The sequence below is a fragment of the Meleagris gallopavo genome, chromosome 4, assembly GCF_000146605.3.
Source record: "Meleagris gallopavo isolate NT-WF06-2002-E0010 breed Aviagen turkey brand Nicholas breeding stock chromosome 4, Turkey_5.1, whole genome shotgun sequence".
Lineage (NCBI taxonomy): Eukaryota > Metazoa > Chordata > Aves > Galliformes > Phasianidae > Meleagris > Meleagris gallopavo.
In genome coordinates, this window is record NC_015014.2 from 12,472,601 (window position 1) to 12,489,379 (window position 16,779).

General features: G+C 36.4%; 1 protein-coding gene across 1 annotated transcript in view; it reads right to left on the minus strand.

Annotated features, from left to right (window-relative positions):
* The window catches only part of LRBA (LPS responsive beige-like anchor protein), a 368,564-nt gene that overhangs the window by 34,953 nt on the left and 316,832 nt on the right, over positions 1-16,779 (minus strand). The window contains 2 exon segments of the mRNA XM_010709547.3: positions 2,122-2,314; positions 5,432-5,521. Coding sequence (XP_010707849.2) covers positions 2,122-2,314; positions 5,432-5,521 — 283 coding nt within the window.

Here is a 16,779-nt window from a genome sequence, read left to right on the forward strand (position 1 = left end):
TTCCTTCCGATTTTTTTTTTTTCTTTTCCTAAGCCTTTTTTTCCACAGCTTCACTAAAATCAAACAGGCAACCCCCACCAAACAGCCCAAGACATTCTTGGAAATGGAAGAAAACATAATGGCTGAATACTTACATCTACGAGTTTTCCAACTACCCCTCCATAGCTTAATATAAAAATCAGTGTTGATTGAACGGCTTCCTAAGTAATTGGGAAGTCAAAGCACTATTGTAATGAAACACTAACGCAGAACAAAATAGGAAATCCACATGATAAAATAGAGGTGATCTGTTAGGTACCAGTGTCATTAGGTATCAGCAAAACCACTAAACTCATACAAAAGCAGGAATGAGATTATTAATTACATATCAGTGGTCACCTGGCAACTTAACTTTCTTATCACGATGCCTCATTAGTAAAGACAATACTATGCCCACAGTAGGAGATAAGGAATAGCAATGTCACCAGTCCTCTAAACCTAGTAAACTCCATTTTGGTATAAAATTTGAAGGCAACAATAGTGAAGGCTTATTTCAGGTGTCCTTATCTAGATCTCTTAAACATGGTATACTATTGACAGCTTGTAGGCTTGATCAGTATGGTGGTGGAGTGGGGAGGGGTGCAGCGTTTTTTGGTTGGATTGGGGGTTTTTGCTTGGTTAGAATCTGAGTTTTTGTCTTGAACTGTCAGTATTCTCAAGCACTAAATGGTAAAGGAAGGACAGATGAAAAATGCTTCTACATTAAAAAAATAGTGATGCTAAAGACTACTGCTCTCCCTTTCAATGAAGAGAAAGGAAAAATCAAAATCTAAAAAGGTTTTGTTCAACTCACAACAGTTGACTACTACAACCAACAAGCAGCTGCTACTCTCATCAATTGTTTGTTTGCTCACAGATCACCAGCCAACAGACTTGTGAGGAAATCAGCATCAACCTACCACTTTAGAACCTCTTCTCTTCACATGACTGTTGCACATCCTCAGACTACTTTTTAAAAGCCTGAGTGTTATATGCCCAAGGTCACACATTCAAGGTATAAGAGCATGTTGTCATCCTCCTTTCAAACAAATGTAAAGAGCTTTGTAAATATTTTTTGCTCATAAGCCATTATCCAGACAAGCCTCCTTTCCTTCCCACCTTTATTTTTAAGCACTTTTTGCTTGATTGAAATAAGGCATTGATGTTTCTATTTTAACTAAGTCGAGCGGCAATTTGTAAGAATTAGAAGAAAGGGTGGGAATCATCTGGCTATTCTAAAAATGTAACCAAGGACTGCAGGAATGTCAGTGATGAGAGCATTAATTTGGTACGCATATCTTCTATTTAAGATATTTGAGTAGAAGGTCTTTTTTTCTTTTTTTGAAAAGCCTTTAACCAGACTTACTTGCAAAGCACCAAAACAAAACTACGTTTCATGGTTTGGGCCTGAGACTGACATACTAGGGGGAGGAAAGGAAGATGAGTCCTTTTGGGATTAGTGAAAATTACAACTGAAAACAGAATGGTTCAACATATTTTTGAAAAGATAATTAATTAAACTGGTTCCTATGCAAATTGATATAACGTTTTCCTCTCATACTGACAAATAGATAAGTACCTAATAACTTTCGGATGTTTGAGTTAATGACTTCCCACATATTTTTTATCTTTTAATTTTATTGTGTGACTTTAACATTAGGCTATTATGTTCATAATAAACAAGAAAAAGGTAGCAAAAAACACTTTAGCCAAGTTCTGCATGCTTCGAACTTCTCTTTGACATGATATTGTGCAACTTTCCATCATCTGATTGAAAAAGAAACTCAAGAGGAATAGTGTGACCGTTTATTACGATCAATGAGGGATATACTGTTTTTGTCTTCTTGCTTGTTGGCATGGAAAGAGACTTCTTTTTTTTTTTCAAAACAGTTGGTTATTCCATACTTTTTGTGTAATACACATCTCACTACACAAGAGTTCAGATGGCTTCTTCAGGAAGAACTTAATCCACATGTGAAGAGCATATTGTATCAATGAATCGGACTTATATTTCACACTAAAAATTTCAAACAGCTCTGCATATAATAAATGTACAGCTTGACATGCAGTGATTTCTTATGCTACTTACTTTAGTTTACTTACCAGGAAGATTATGCCACTTATTTACAGCAAATAGCCTATTGGCAGTAACTGTGATCACAGCAGGATTGGTCAGACCAGGCTGGGTGTTGGCTGCTACATGAGTGACAGGGGAATTGGATGGGAACTTTAGAACCATGATTACATCCTGTTGAGCTTGGTCTGTGAACATCAACGGGCTCTGCAGGAGGAGATACTGTTGAGTGCACACAACAAGAACCCAGATACATGGGAAAACATGGGGTGGAGAAGAGAAGACAGGACAAGAAAAGGAAGATTACATTAAAACTCAGAAGATCCAATAGCAGTTGCAATGAAAAGAAAAAGAAAAAATAGCAGAGAGGCTTGTGGAAACAACCATTTTAGATGGAAATCCTTTATGCAACTATGCTGAGCTTTGCTGAACAAGTGTGTCTATATATAAAATTTGATGCAGATCCCTGAAGATTAAACTGAAAGTTTCTAATCACCTATCTCTGCCAAAGAAATTCTCCTTCATGTCTACAGAGATAGCAGGTCAAGGAAAGCAGGAGGAAACCAAAAAAAAAAAGAAAAGAAAAAGAAATAAGTGAGCAAAAAAATTCCTGCTTCCAGAGATTATCTCAAGTTGCATTAAATTGGCAAACTACAATTTTCTACAAGCCAGATGAGAACGTAAAAGTACATTAAAATAAACAGATACACATAGCCTAGATATATATGTTCTGTATATATTTCTGGTGTACAATCATAAGATTTATGAATGCAAAGCAGAAGACTTCAGTGCAAATGTGTTTCAAAGGACAAACATAATTAAATGCAGTTGTAAAAAAAATAAAGCGGACATGATTACAGACACCACTTTGCATTGTCTCTAGAAATACTAAAGGAAGGGAATGAATCCAGATTCATTTTCAACAGAATATTTTTAGGTTTCATTTGAAAATTCCACCGAGATACAGAAATGCAACCATCCTAGTCACCAGTAGCCATATTGCTTCAGTACTTGTATTTTTCTAGTAACTGTGTTAGAACATTAACGAAGTGTCCTTCGCTATTTTCCACCTGCAATCTTTCATTACATATATGTATATGTGACTATATACATCTAATGTATATTTATACAAAACTAATAAAAAATTAAATACATTTGCATTTTTATTATCACTCCTTTTTAAAAAGTTATTAAGAGTACTTAGAAAAACATATTGCTCTCTGCATTCCTATTTACAGTCTTTGCATAAAGGTGTAAATAAAAGCAACTAATAAGCTACCCAGACACCCTTCTGAGCAAGTGGCTAAAAGCCAATCAATATTATGAGTTAATCCTCCCTGGATGCTCATTCAATTAAAGGTGTCAGTAATGCCTCATCTGATGTGGCCTCAATTAAATCCAGCTATCTGATGGTTGAAAACACAAGGGGATACAGCAACAGCAGCAAACCCAGACAAATAGGCAGCCTTCGTGTGAGTGCTAATTACTACACCTGGTGTATATTATGGCTTGTGCACTTAACGCAGCACGTGGTAGCTTTCAATTCAGTTGCACTCATGCATACATGCACACACACATGAAAACAGAAAACTCAGGAAAGAACATAGCCAGAAATAATCTAGAACTGTGACAGGGAAAATATCCTTTCTGTATTTCAGCTCCAGGAATACTACTTTTTAAATGCCTAATATAGCTCTTTTAAAAAATCGCGTATTAATAAGCACAAAACTGATCAAAACAAGTCGAGAACTGAGGTGTTGTTTCTGTGAGCATCTCAGCCTGAAAAACCCACCGGAGTTATAAACAGTTTACTTCACAGAATTTAATTTTTCCATTACATATTAAATCTTCATTAATTCAGCAGAATGAAAAATATTATGATAAAACAATAGAAACTGCTTCCTGGCACCAGATTTATTTATATAACAACAAATCTTCCTAAAACCTCAACAACCAACTTTTTATCTTCCTCCTTTTCATGAAATAAGTTTCCGTAGATTAGGGCAAACGCCTAATGCACAGCACCATGACAGAGGGGCACATATATGGTGTGTAACCAAATCCTGAGGCATCCCTTTTAACAGGCTCTTCTGAAGGACAGCCCATTGACTGCAGACACCTCAAGTCACTGTAGTGGCCCTCTAGCTCTCACCTGCCCTGGGAGGCCATGTAGGAGGTGCAACAGGCTAGTAGATCCACGCAGTCAGCTTTGTCCATCCAGTACATAGGATCCCAGGGCAGAAGCCTGCCTACTACACAGCTGTCAAATGCTTATGCCTTTTGCATATTCACATGCTGCAGAAACGGTGTTGGGGACAACAAGCTGAGCATGCCTTATGCACATCATATCAAATTTCTATTTGAGAAAAACTAGTAGATGAATTGGATAAGAAAGCTTACGCTTCTTAGACTCTATTGCAAGGTTTGTAAGCTACTTTGGACAGATTTCCAGTTATTGTGTGATTTTTTGAAAACCACTTGCACTGCTGATATGTTTTTAATCAAATAAACTTAGTCTACCAATGTAGGATATATAGACCATATTTTACAGAACATACATTAAAAAATGCTTTTTAAAAAATATTTCAGGATAATATATCCATCTTAGCAACATGGGAATGTAAACGTTTGAAAAACTTGTGAATTAGCAGACCATTTGCTCCACTTGTCACAGTATCACTTAACATACTTAGTTCTGGATCTGTGACAACATAAATGCTATTTTAGTCCTAAGGACTGCACACAACATGGTATGGAAAGTAATCAGTAATAAAATAATAGTTTGTATAATAAAATTATATTAAACACAAGAAGAGGTAAAAGGGAAAGCATGTTAATGCTCACTGCCTGGATTTTATCACCCTAGCTTTACTGCAAAACACATTTAGTCACATTCTTTGCTATGTAAGTTTCAGCTCATGAATTCCTAGTAATCCTGGTTTTAGGGGAAAACCTATGCCTGGGGGAAAAGACAAGGAAGTTCCACCTCCTAAATCCATGCTTCTTGGGGAATCTGCCAAAGATTAACTAAATTGTCTCCATGATGACTGGCTCTCACCTGTACAGGTATGGTATTAACAAAATAAACTGATGAAGTGTTCTTAGATTACACTGACAAAAAGGAACTATACTAGAAATCAATACAATCCTTCCAGCAATAAATAATAGTTAGACATTGCATACACTAACAGTCCTACAAACTCGTAACTCATCTGCTCTTTTTAATAACACAGTTCCATAATCAGATACAAGAAAAGCTAAGTAGCAGGTACTGTAACTTTAAAATAGCACAAGAAGTGAACAAAATGGCAAGTCACAAAGAGTTAACACGGTACTTACCACCTGCATGGCAGAACTTCTTGGAGGATGTGGTTCTATGAGCAGTTGGGAAGGGGTCTGTCCAAAACTTCGTATTTGAGCTTCAACAGCCTGGAAAAGGCACAGGCAGGTTTGCATGTTAAGAGGTGCTAATTACAAGCAATAGAACCGTAACTGTCACCTGAAAATGTCATTCCACACTTCTGGCTTGTTTCATGTCGAAAATCAACCCCGTGTGTTCATTGTGGGGCTAAGTGCTTGGCACTGGTACTAAGAATGAGGTAATCATTTTAGTACTGTGGATGCTATTTCCATGAGAAACTCTGCAAAACCTCATCCTGCTCAATGATATTAAACAGAAACCAGCTATTATAATCAGAAACCCTCTTTATTGGCTCCATTTTTCCTTTCTAACACTGGCTTATCCTGTTTGTATCATAACTCAGACACAAAAGTTAATTTTTTTTAAAGTTCCTTTACGTACAAGTGTTCTTCTTTTTTACTTAAACTCCATTGTCTAGTTTCACAGCATGAACTACAATGAAAGTCACACCAAGCTTTTTGCTAATTTTAATTTTTATTCAAATAGAGCAAAAAAAAATTAGGATGTATAAAACCCAACAGCAAGACTGTTAAATGCAACTAAATTAAAACGTGAAGATAGAACACAGGATTCATTAAAAAAAAAAAAAAAAAAGAGGGTCTATCTTCAGCATCTTGCTTTATCACTTCCTTCATTGGGTACTAATGAAAGTACCATCCCATGCCTTTTTGTTTCTTAAAGAATTATTTCTGAATATGTTAGCTGTGGGCTAACAGCTCAATTTCGGACTGACACTTTCTCTCCTGCATGGTGCCTTGAGTCCTACATCCACAGAAGAGTCTAAGAGTGCTGAGTACTTAAGGTGAGGCTCTAGCAAGTACTATTTTCAAAGTTCTGAAGTTCTGAAAATCAAAGCCTTCAGTTAAATGTTTAAAACGGGGCACTTAAATGCTAGAACACAAAACCACCAGCAGATCTTTAGCACTCATAGCAATGTGCCTGTTCTTTCCTTCTGCAGTCCATTTTCACGGTTCAACACTTGTGCTCACCTTAGTCTTACAGACAACTTACAGACAACTATTTTAACAAGGACTACTACTAGGACACACAGCAGTCTCTCATTACAGAAATAGTAACATCAAAAGTAGAATGCACCTGAGGCCCTCAGATCACCAAAATAATCATATTCTGAGATAGGAAATTTGCCATCCAAAACAGCTGACTGCTGTATTTGGCAGGGTTTTGAAATATCTGAATTCACCAGAATTCAAGCCTTGGAATTACTGTATGGACATGCCTGCCAGCTCTGGGAAGCATCTTAATCTTCAAAGAAATGGTGAATAAGTAAGTTTATCAAAAACTGGACGTATAATCTGACATACAAGTGCTGAGATTCAATGAGTACTTTTTGGAGAATAACAAAATCGGATCTGTGAATTCTAAAACTCAATAAGCCCCATCAGAGTTCCTTTCCTAGAGACAAAAAAATGCTACATTAAAATTGAAATATTGGGTTTTGTGACTCAAGATATCAAGGGAATCTTAAGAGCATAGAACCTGAGATCCATTAAGACTTGAGACATTAACAAAACTACATCTTACTGGTCAGCAGCTCTGCCATCTCTGTAAAAATCTGTTAGTATTAAAACATTCAGATTAAAAATATTTGCCTACATTTACTTGCATATTGAATGGATGTTTTTACTAGAAAGTGAGAATTCTGTTTTGCAATGAGGGATGGCATTAGAAGAACACAGGAGATGCAAAATGCCGTCAGTCCTAGATACAATCTATTAATTGCACAGTAAAACCTTTAGGGGAAACTGACAGAGTCTATGGAATCTACTACTTATTTCCTAGATATTACCCAAATTGAATAAAATACTTTTGGAAGCATCACTTGCATGCATTTATCTTAGATGAAGCAGAAAATAGAATGGATAAAATGGGGAAATAATAAGCTTCAGATTTGTTAACTTCCTTTTATATGGACATATGATCAGTTTAGATACCTCCATTCCCAAACAAGCATTTAAAAGGAGTCAGGATTTTGTGCTACCCTTGAAATTTGCTGTGTCCTTTAATTCCCACTGATCTCTCTACCAACTACACTCTCTTATGTAGTGCCAACGCTAAAAAAAAAAAGGATAAAATAAGCACTGGAATATATTAGTAAAGAGCAATTCAAATACATTCATCATAATATGAGCAATTATTGATATAAAACAAAAATCAGATGTTAAAGTATGCCATTTTCCACAGTCCAAACATCAAGGAACTCACCATCATCCAATAAAATAAAAACCGTTAGAGACAAAGTTATGGTTCCACTTCTTATTCACATACATGATGCTCATCATTATCATACTCTCAGACTACAAAATAGCAGCAATAGCAGCACAGCTAGAAATCTCCCATCCGGCCTCAACTCTACAATCTTAAAAAGAAGTATAATATGTGCTACTCAGCCAACCAATTAACAGCTATTGCCTATTTTCACACAACTTGTGTTCTGTCAGCAGAACTGCTAACGAGCAGGACAATGTTTTTGCCAAAACCTCCCTCAGAGGCCCCAAAATTCTCAGTTTTCAATCTGTAACAGTCTGTTTTTATAGCTATGTTTATCATCTAACTTGAGTTTATTATTTACAGTTCAGGCGCAAACAAGTCTTCTAGACTCACTGGGTTCCATATGGTGCTCCCAAAAAATAAGAGAACCTACATTTCTAGGAATACAGAAACTCACTGATATAATCTTACTCTTTCAGCCAACTAAAAATATTTGTTCAGATCACATCCTACCACAGGTAACAATGTTTGATAAAACATCAAAACTGTACACAGACACACATACTGGTATCTGTATGCTCCCTTTACTGTATATCTTCAGAGAAACCAAGTGAAATCTGAAAAACTTGAGCAAATATCAAGGCAACAACACTTGGGCAATTATGTCTAGACATAGCAGCAAGACTTCAGCCAAACAAGCCTTTTGCATTCCTTTTCATTCCTAATAAAAATGTGAAGATTCTTTAGCTTCAATACTTCTTTGTTACTTGTTCATTATGTCCAAGACATAACATACCAGCACCTCCATACAACCTCAAGGAAATGATGTTCCTTGCCCCAGATGATATTTGAAGACAATCCAGACGTCAACATCTTTCTGATGACATCTCAGTGAGAAGGATTACATACAGAAGATTGCAAGATGATATCCCTCCATTATCAGAAACATCCTGGAATCACTCTCCATTATCTCAGCTTACTTAACAAGAGAAATTTGGGGCTTTTTAGCCACCAGATGTCACTCAGACTTTTGTTCAACCTGTCAAAGGAAATCAGCTACAAGCAGAAAATTCTTTCCACAGAGGGATAATTCATATCTCCTTTGAGACAGAGGAAAAAAACTACTACATACCCGCAAATATACAGTAAAATGACAATCGGTCAAGAGGCCATCAACTCACTTTCTAACAAATTATAGCCCAGATTCTAATTTCATTTCCTTGAAAGACTTATTAATAGCATTACTGAGTATTAGTAAGAGATGGCCAGACTCTTCTAGTGGCAGTGAAAGAGTATGCACTCTCACATTGTTCAATATTGTATCATAGAAATATTAAATTATTGTAGGCAAAAATATTTTGAAAATTTTCAAAACTATTAAAGGCAGTGTATCACTGAAAAGTAATAACCTTTGTCTGAAAAGTATCCTTACTTCTACAAACCATTATCTCTGAAGCTATGCTGCATACCACAAAGTAAAAGATATTATCATTCAACATTTTGTTTCACTGCTTCTCAAATATCTCAGTAAAATAGCTTTCTTCCTGTTAATCCTCTACAAAAGCAAAGCTTTGGTAAGGCCATAATTGTTCCAGATGCTAGAACAAGAAGTAATAAAAAGAAACAAGCTAACTAACTCTTTACTATAATCCACACAGAATGCATATCTAACCACATACTAACATGATTAATGTGGTATTTCAAATATTAATGAATTTCTAAGTATAAAAGTAAAAAGCAAATTTCACAAATACCTGATTACTACAATAATGTTCTCTTAATTAATCTCCTGAGTTATCTCTTCTTTTCTTGGGGAGTGAGAAGGGGAGCAGGAGAAGGAAGCAAGTTAATAGAGAAGGAGTAAAAAAGGAAAACTTGCCATAGCTATAATGCAGTTTTTGGTCACTGCTTAACGGAGATTGTTTCAATCTCTGAACATAGCCTCTAATCTAACTGTGAAAGAAGTTAATTCAACAGTATGCAGTACCCACCAACTACGGCTGTAAATTTTTGGGGAAGGAGGGTGATGGGGAGGTTGAACATATGGATGCAGTTAAGGTAAAAACAGATGTTTGTTACTTTTCTTTGCAGCAACACTCAGAAACTAAGTCAAAATTGCTTTTTTTTCATGTTTATGTCTGAAAGAACTATAAAATTAAATGTGAGGGAGGGAGGGTGGAGGGGCACTGCACTGAGTGTCACAGAGAAAGAACGAAATGGTCTCTAGTTTTGAACTCAAATGCTGAAATGAAGGCCTTTATGAAGGTAAGACATACACCATTTAACTCTAGATTTAAAGACCCTTAAGGAGAGCTAGCTTATACAATGCATGCTCGTGCATGCTCAGACAAAAAACACCAAACGTTCTTTTCCAAGTCTTAGAGCACAACATACCCATGTTACACTGCAACCCACAGCTTGAATACCCAATTACAAGTTACACTCTAATTGTTACAAAGAGACTACTTCTATCTCTGTGCCTTTACAAATCTGAATGTGGTCATTTCCAGTTACTTCTCTAATCAGTAGGTTTTAAATGCCAAATATTTGAAAGCTTGGATGAAAAAAAAATTCAAGCATAGCAAGAAATATTCTTTCAACATGTGTGTTAAGGACACAAAAGGTTTTGGGTTTGTCTTCCATCTTTCTACCCATTATTTATGTCCAGAAAATAACAGCCCTCACAAAATAATTACTTTGGCTCTCTGCCGCTCCTACCTCACTCTTCAATATTCAAAAAGGTTTACACACATGTTCCTCAGTGATTTCTATTGGCTCAAGCAATACACTATTACAATTGCTTGCCCTGCCTTTCCTTCCACCCAGATGTTGCTTTGCAGCACCAGAGAACACAGATCGTTTGACAGGTTTTCCGTCAGACGGTGAAGCGGAATGGCTTAGCGGCTAACTGACCAGCTCCTTCCCCTGGGATGACGATTAAAATCAAGCCCTGATAATAAGTGATCAGGAAACCTCATCTGACCAGACAGTCACTTACGTTTCTGCAGTATGGTTCTTAGTTCAATTACTCACAGACTGCAGGACATATAACACTAGCCAGACAACAAGCACGATTCATACCAATTAGATAAAATTCCTGAAAATGGGCTGAGGATTACAGAAGAGAAGCTCGTTGTAGTATCCTCTCCCCCTGTTTCATAACAATCCCCATTAGATCAAGATTGTGAAAAATGGACAAAATGCTTTTCTGAAGCCGGCAGTGTATATGCTCAATGACTGTACACCTGCCCTGGGGACACTGCACTACACTTGACCCAGGGAAAAAATACAGCACTCAAATGTTCACAAATTTATCATAAATTCACACACTTGCATCAACTTTTCAAAATACAAGAGATCTAATTTCTTCATGCCAAAAAAAGAAATCCTTTCTTTTATTTTGACTTCAGAAAGCAGGTTCTTTTCACGGAATCATTTCTGTTTTTTTATTTTATCAATCATGCCTACCACTTAATGCACTGTTAAGCATGAGCAGAAATACTACCAATTGGCAGCACAGGGGGATGTTACCACAGCACACCAGCATGCTGTTACATAGAAAAAAGTGCATAACTCGTTTGCTGCAGTACATTGGTAGTATGAGCAACAAAACAGAACAGGCCACATCACAAACACACACACAAAGAAAGATACAAAATGAAGACAGGATAGCCATCAAATATAAATGGAGCTTAGACTTTTTGTCCTTCTCTGTAGCCTCTTGTAAGCAACACCTCTTCTGTACTTCAACTTTTTTTTGTTTTTAATTTCTTCTGTATGTTTCTGTATACAGCTAGGTTCACAGTGCTGTAGTTGTCTGCAAGTGTCGTTACTAGTCCAGCCACTCATTAGTTTTAAAATCCAAACCACTAATACTCTGTGTGTGAATATTTTCTACTGTTTACAACACAGAGAAGCGCAAAAGGGAGCACAGAGAAGGATACTTTTATCACGGCATCAAGAACAAAAACTTAAACACAGCTCTTAAAACTATATTAGGAAATTTTCTGTGAAAATTGAGAAATTAAGTCTTTCAGTCCTGACAGACCAGCATGAAAATTACATGGCAGTCATTAAAACAAATCAGGAAGTAATCACAGTTTGTGAAAATACAAACAGATTCCCCCTCAGGGCCACATAAGTTGTTCCGATCTGAATATATACATTCCAGGCATATTAAGGTCTAGCACGGCCTCAGTGCAATCTCCAGTTCATGCAGCTGTCCGTCTACTACAGCGTAATCCCAGCTGCCAATCTGAAAAAAACCAGTTAGTCAGAGCAGACACAACCAACAGAAACAAATGTCACTCAATAATGTTCAGAGGCACTGGGTTCATGGATAATTTCAAACAGTATCTCTGTCTGGAGCACTGATGTGCTCATTCAAAACACCTAAATCTTTGGCTACTGGAAAGAGGCAGATAAAAAAAATAGAACTAGAGAAACAGGTCTGGAAATACTTCAAAGAGACTGACAAAGTAAAAAGGGAAAAGATTCTAAAAAGAAAGCTAAGAAAAATGTAAAGACCTGCAAATAAAGTTGGATACAATACAAGCAAAATCCCAAGCAGCTCTGCAGCTAGTTTTTAAAAACGCGAGCCTTCCTTTTACTTTAGCAACAAAACAAAAATTGCAAAATTTCTCTATTCACTACAGTAGATGAAGATTTCAAACTCTCTGGCATTTAAAATCAGTAATTAATACATGTTAAGCATTGGTATTGTCACATACATTACTTTGAAATTTCACCATTTTCTGGCATTATTCATTCATCCCTTGAAAAAACAGAGATAATCTTTAAAGCTTGCTTCCTACGCACAGTCTAGTTGCTACTCAGCTGACTCCAATCTTTCTGATATAAAACATTTTCCTTTAGGAAAAAAATCAAACTGTCCCAGTCTGTTAGCATTCCATGGAATTTCTCCAAATTTGATACCATCTCTAGTTATAAAATAAAACATTTCAGTCTGGGGGAGGTTGATACACTGGTGTGCACACCCAGCATCTAGTGGTCTTAAAACTGTCTTGCATGATCACCTGTCAGAATTTGTATCATCTGTGAACAAGAAACAAAGAATCTCATTTCCTTAGCTGCACTAATATATTTATTTAAACTAAAGCATAACATAATCAAAATATTTGTTTTCAAAGTCTGGATGCAATGTTATCTCTGAGTTTTATACTGCAGTGAACTGTCTTTTTTTTCCCTACCTAATAAAATATAATGTTTAACTCAGTCTTAATTTTTGGGCACTGATTGAGGGAAAGCATCTTTAACATGACCTCAAGCATTCTCACTCATGAAGCACCTATTGTTCAAGACTAATACAGCACAGTTTAGTAAATAAATATACCATCCATAGACACAGTGTGAATTCAGGAACAGAACACACTAAGCTACACTGAGAAAATACAATAAAAACACTCCAAACAAAAATTGTTAGTTTTCCAACTGCAGCACAAGATATTGATTAGACTTCACAAAGAACTTGCAAATAACCAAAGCATGCTGGTGACAAAATACAAAATGTTTGTAGAGCATTTGCCTCCATACGTGATTCAAGGCTAAATGATTTAGTGCATGATAACTGCAGCTATTATACACTAGTATATTCAATTCTTTCCATGTATAGTGTGGGGAAACAAAACAAAACAAAAAAAAAAAGGGAAAAAAAGACATTCCATTCAAAAGCTACTTTTGAAATATGAACAACACTTTTTTCCATCCCTTGTTTATCTTTTGGCTTACTCATTCCTCTTTAATGTTGGCCAACAAATATGTCAACTATCTAAGACTGACCAGCCAGGCACAAATGAAAACGTAAAGAGCCCAGGGGTCTCAAGGCCTTTCTGGCTCTGATAGATCCACAAGACAGGTCAAGCAAGAAGAGGTGAGGGAACTGACTGCACTGAAAATTTCTATACATTGAATTTCAACCAGAGGCTGAAAAAAAAAAAAAGCACTCAGAGATAAACTAATTTACATGAATTACTCCTTCCCACGAAGCATTTATACTTCTAGTAAAAGCAGTTGTCTGATTCTTTCTTTAGTCCTTACACATCAGGCATCTCAGATCTACTTCATTTAACTCTAAAATATTACCCCTTTCCCTCTTGAATAAAACAGGAGCATCAACTAAAATCTATTCCGTAATTAAGACAACGCTCAGGTCAAACATTTTTCTGGACTGAAACCTAACAATATTTTTCTATCTTTTCCTAGGCACTGTAGCAAATACTTAAGTTAAGACAAAGGCAATAAAACCCCATTTGTCATGTCAAACTCTGGGCTAAATGGAATCAAAGAGGTGCCACTTCTCCCAGATATCACAGCAAACACTTGATTATATTCAGTTTGCCTGTTTACTTAAACACCACAGATAGGTAACAGTGTAAGCTGAGACGCGTGAATTCATAGGAAAATGACATCAACTGGTGGCAGTAATGATGCTCCTGTTATTTTCATATGTCTGTTTGTTTGTTTTACCAGAAGAGACAACTCATTTTTTTTCATAGGAGAATCCCAATCAGCGTCCAAAAATCCTGACAAGCTGATTTCATGCAATATCTGCAAATGCTCACCCACCAAAGCAATTCGGGCTCTGTTCTTTTCCACCTTTTCACCAGCGGAGATCAGGGTTTGTTTGCAGCTAACAAGTTCACCTCTTTGTAGCTATTAAGTCACTACGCTTACTACAAATATAGTCTTCTTAACTCTGGTTGCATATGATATTTTAAAACTGATTTTCAATCAGAAATAGACCGCATCATAACATTTATTTGGCTTCTCCTGCTGTTCCTGTATTGCACAACATCAAGCATACCATCTGTGCAACACACTTCTGGCCAGAGATGATTTAAAGATTATTTCAACAATAGTTTGAATTTTGCCTGCATGAATTTGTTACTTACTGTATTAAACACGTTTCAATTTACTGCTCTGTGACGGTATTTTCTAATCACTTTATCCTACTTTTTAAAACTCATCACAGCCACAACAAAGACTGTTGCCCAACCTGCTAAAACCAGACTGATCATTTTCCCATTTAGTAAATGTTAACTATGCTATAAATACAATTTGTGTTTATACTTTGTGAAAGATTCACTGCTGTCAGAGTTCTCCAGCTGAGTTAGAGCTGAAATATGCTATTAACTCCCACCATGAACACAGCTAAAAGAGAGGCCAAAAATGCTTTCTCTGGGATAAGATATCAGATCTGCTACTGCTGTCATGAAACTGGGGTCACATAAACTAAACATCCTTGTAACTCCTTTTGGAAAGAACAGAAGTCTCTCAAATTGTAAATATTTAAAAATAAAATTAGACTCCTAAGAGATAGGTCTAAGATGCATAAAACTTAGCCAAAGATATTAATCTAGGGCAACATTTAAAAGCTATTATACATAAAATAATTTATGCCATATGCTTTAAAACAGAAAATAAAAGAATTATTTCCTCTCCTTACATAATCAGAAGTGGCACATTCAAATAAAGTACCAAATGCTATGTCCAAGCTGATTCTTCACAGAAAGAAATTTTTGAAACTCCTCAGATCATATGGAAATAAAATATCAATGGTACAAAGAAAGGTGCCGACAGGATGAAGAAAGCTTTGCTTCCTAATGTTAAACAGACTACACAAATGCACTAAAGTGGAATCCTCTCTGCAAAGGAGAGAAAACTGAATCATCTACGGCTAAACGCAAATAGCTTTTTAAATGAAAGTACGTGAGCTATTAATTGGATGGGACTTAGCCTCATCTCTTCCAAACTATTATTGCTAACTTTAAAATCATCAGTCATCCTTAATTACTGCTTACAATTATAATGTCAAATGATATTTTAAAAATGATTCAAAGAATATGGCTGGATGCTTTTGGTAAGCATGATAGAAAATTCAATATATCCCCTGAGGTTGACGGGTTCCTGCTAAGTTGACATACTCTCCAAGTAATATTTTGCATTCTTGCCATTGACTTTATCTCTTTTCTTGAAGCTTATGCAGTGTTTACGCTAGCCACACAGACATATGAGTAGACAACTGGACTTCCAAATTCATGATGATCCTCTCTTACTCTTTTTACTCTATGCCAGAGATGTACAATTTTCTATTCTTTTGACTGAGAAAGTAATAGAATACAAATCAGTCCAAGACACAAATTATTTTTTACAGATTGTGCTTCACTCTTTCATCAGTTACTCGTCTGGATGGTGAACTAATTCTACCTTTAACTAAAAAAAAAAAAAAAACCAACAAAAAACTCTTGGACAGCTGTTTCAAAAAGAGAACAGAATTTGTGATAAGAAGGTGCTGCAAATTCTCTCCAGAACTGCTGGATTTATCTATGGTGCTGTGATTACTTGCCTCTTCCATACAGGCAACAAAAAATAAAATAAAACCTTCCACAGCAAATCTTATGACACTAAGTTCCACAGACCAAAATGGGGTTTTCAAGACAGACTCAACAGAAGGTAGTAATATAGCATATCTCTGCTGGCAAATACCATATTTTCCACCGGAAAGAGATGTGATATTTACTGCTTGTCACCTAACAGCAAGTTCTCTCTGCACTTGAAACTTCTTGCAGCAGGATGCACGAGTACAAGAATCAGAGTCAATGACAATGCTGCTAAAATTGCTAGAGGAAAAAAAAAATGACAAAAAAACAAACGGTCTCCACAGAGAAAACTTGTGCACAGACGTGCGGAGCAGATGTACTGGATCTCTTGCCTTGCTTCTCCTGGCTGTAGTTCCCTTCCCCCACTTTCTGCGACTCAAACTCTCCTCTCTTGATCTGCTCCCCTCCTCCTAAGAGTTGCCTTTGAATTATGCAAGCTTTGCACTCCCCAGGGTTTATCTGCCAAAAGGTAGCATGTGGCCCATGGTTTGCATTTTAGTTCAAAATTTTCGATTATAGCAGTCAGATCCCCTCGAAATACTTTACATCTTTTATTCCCATAAGCAGAAAGAATGGCAGGAAAAAATTGTTTGCAGCAGCATGAGGGGATGTAAAATTCTACATTTTGAGTTAAAAAA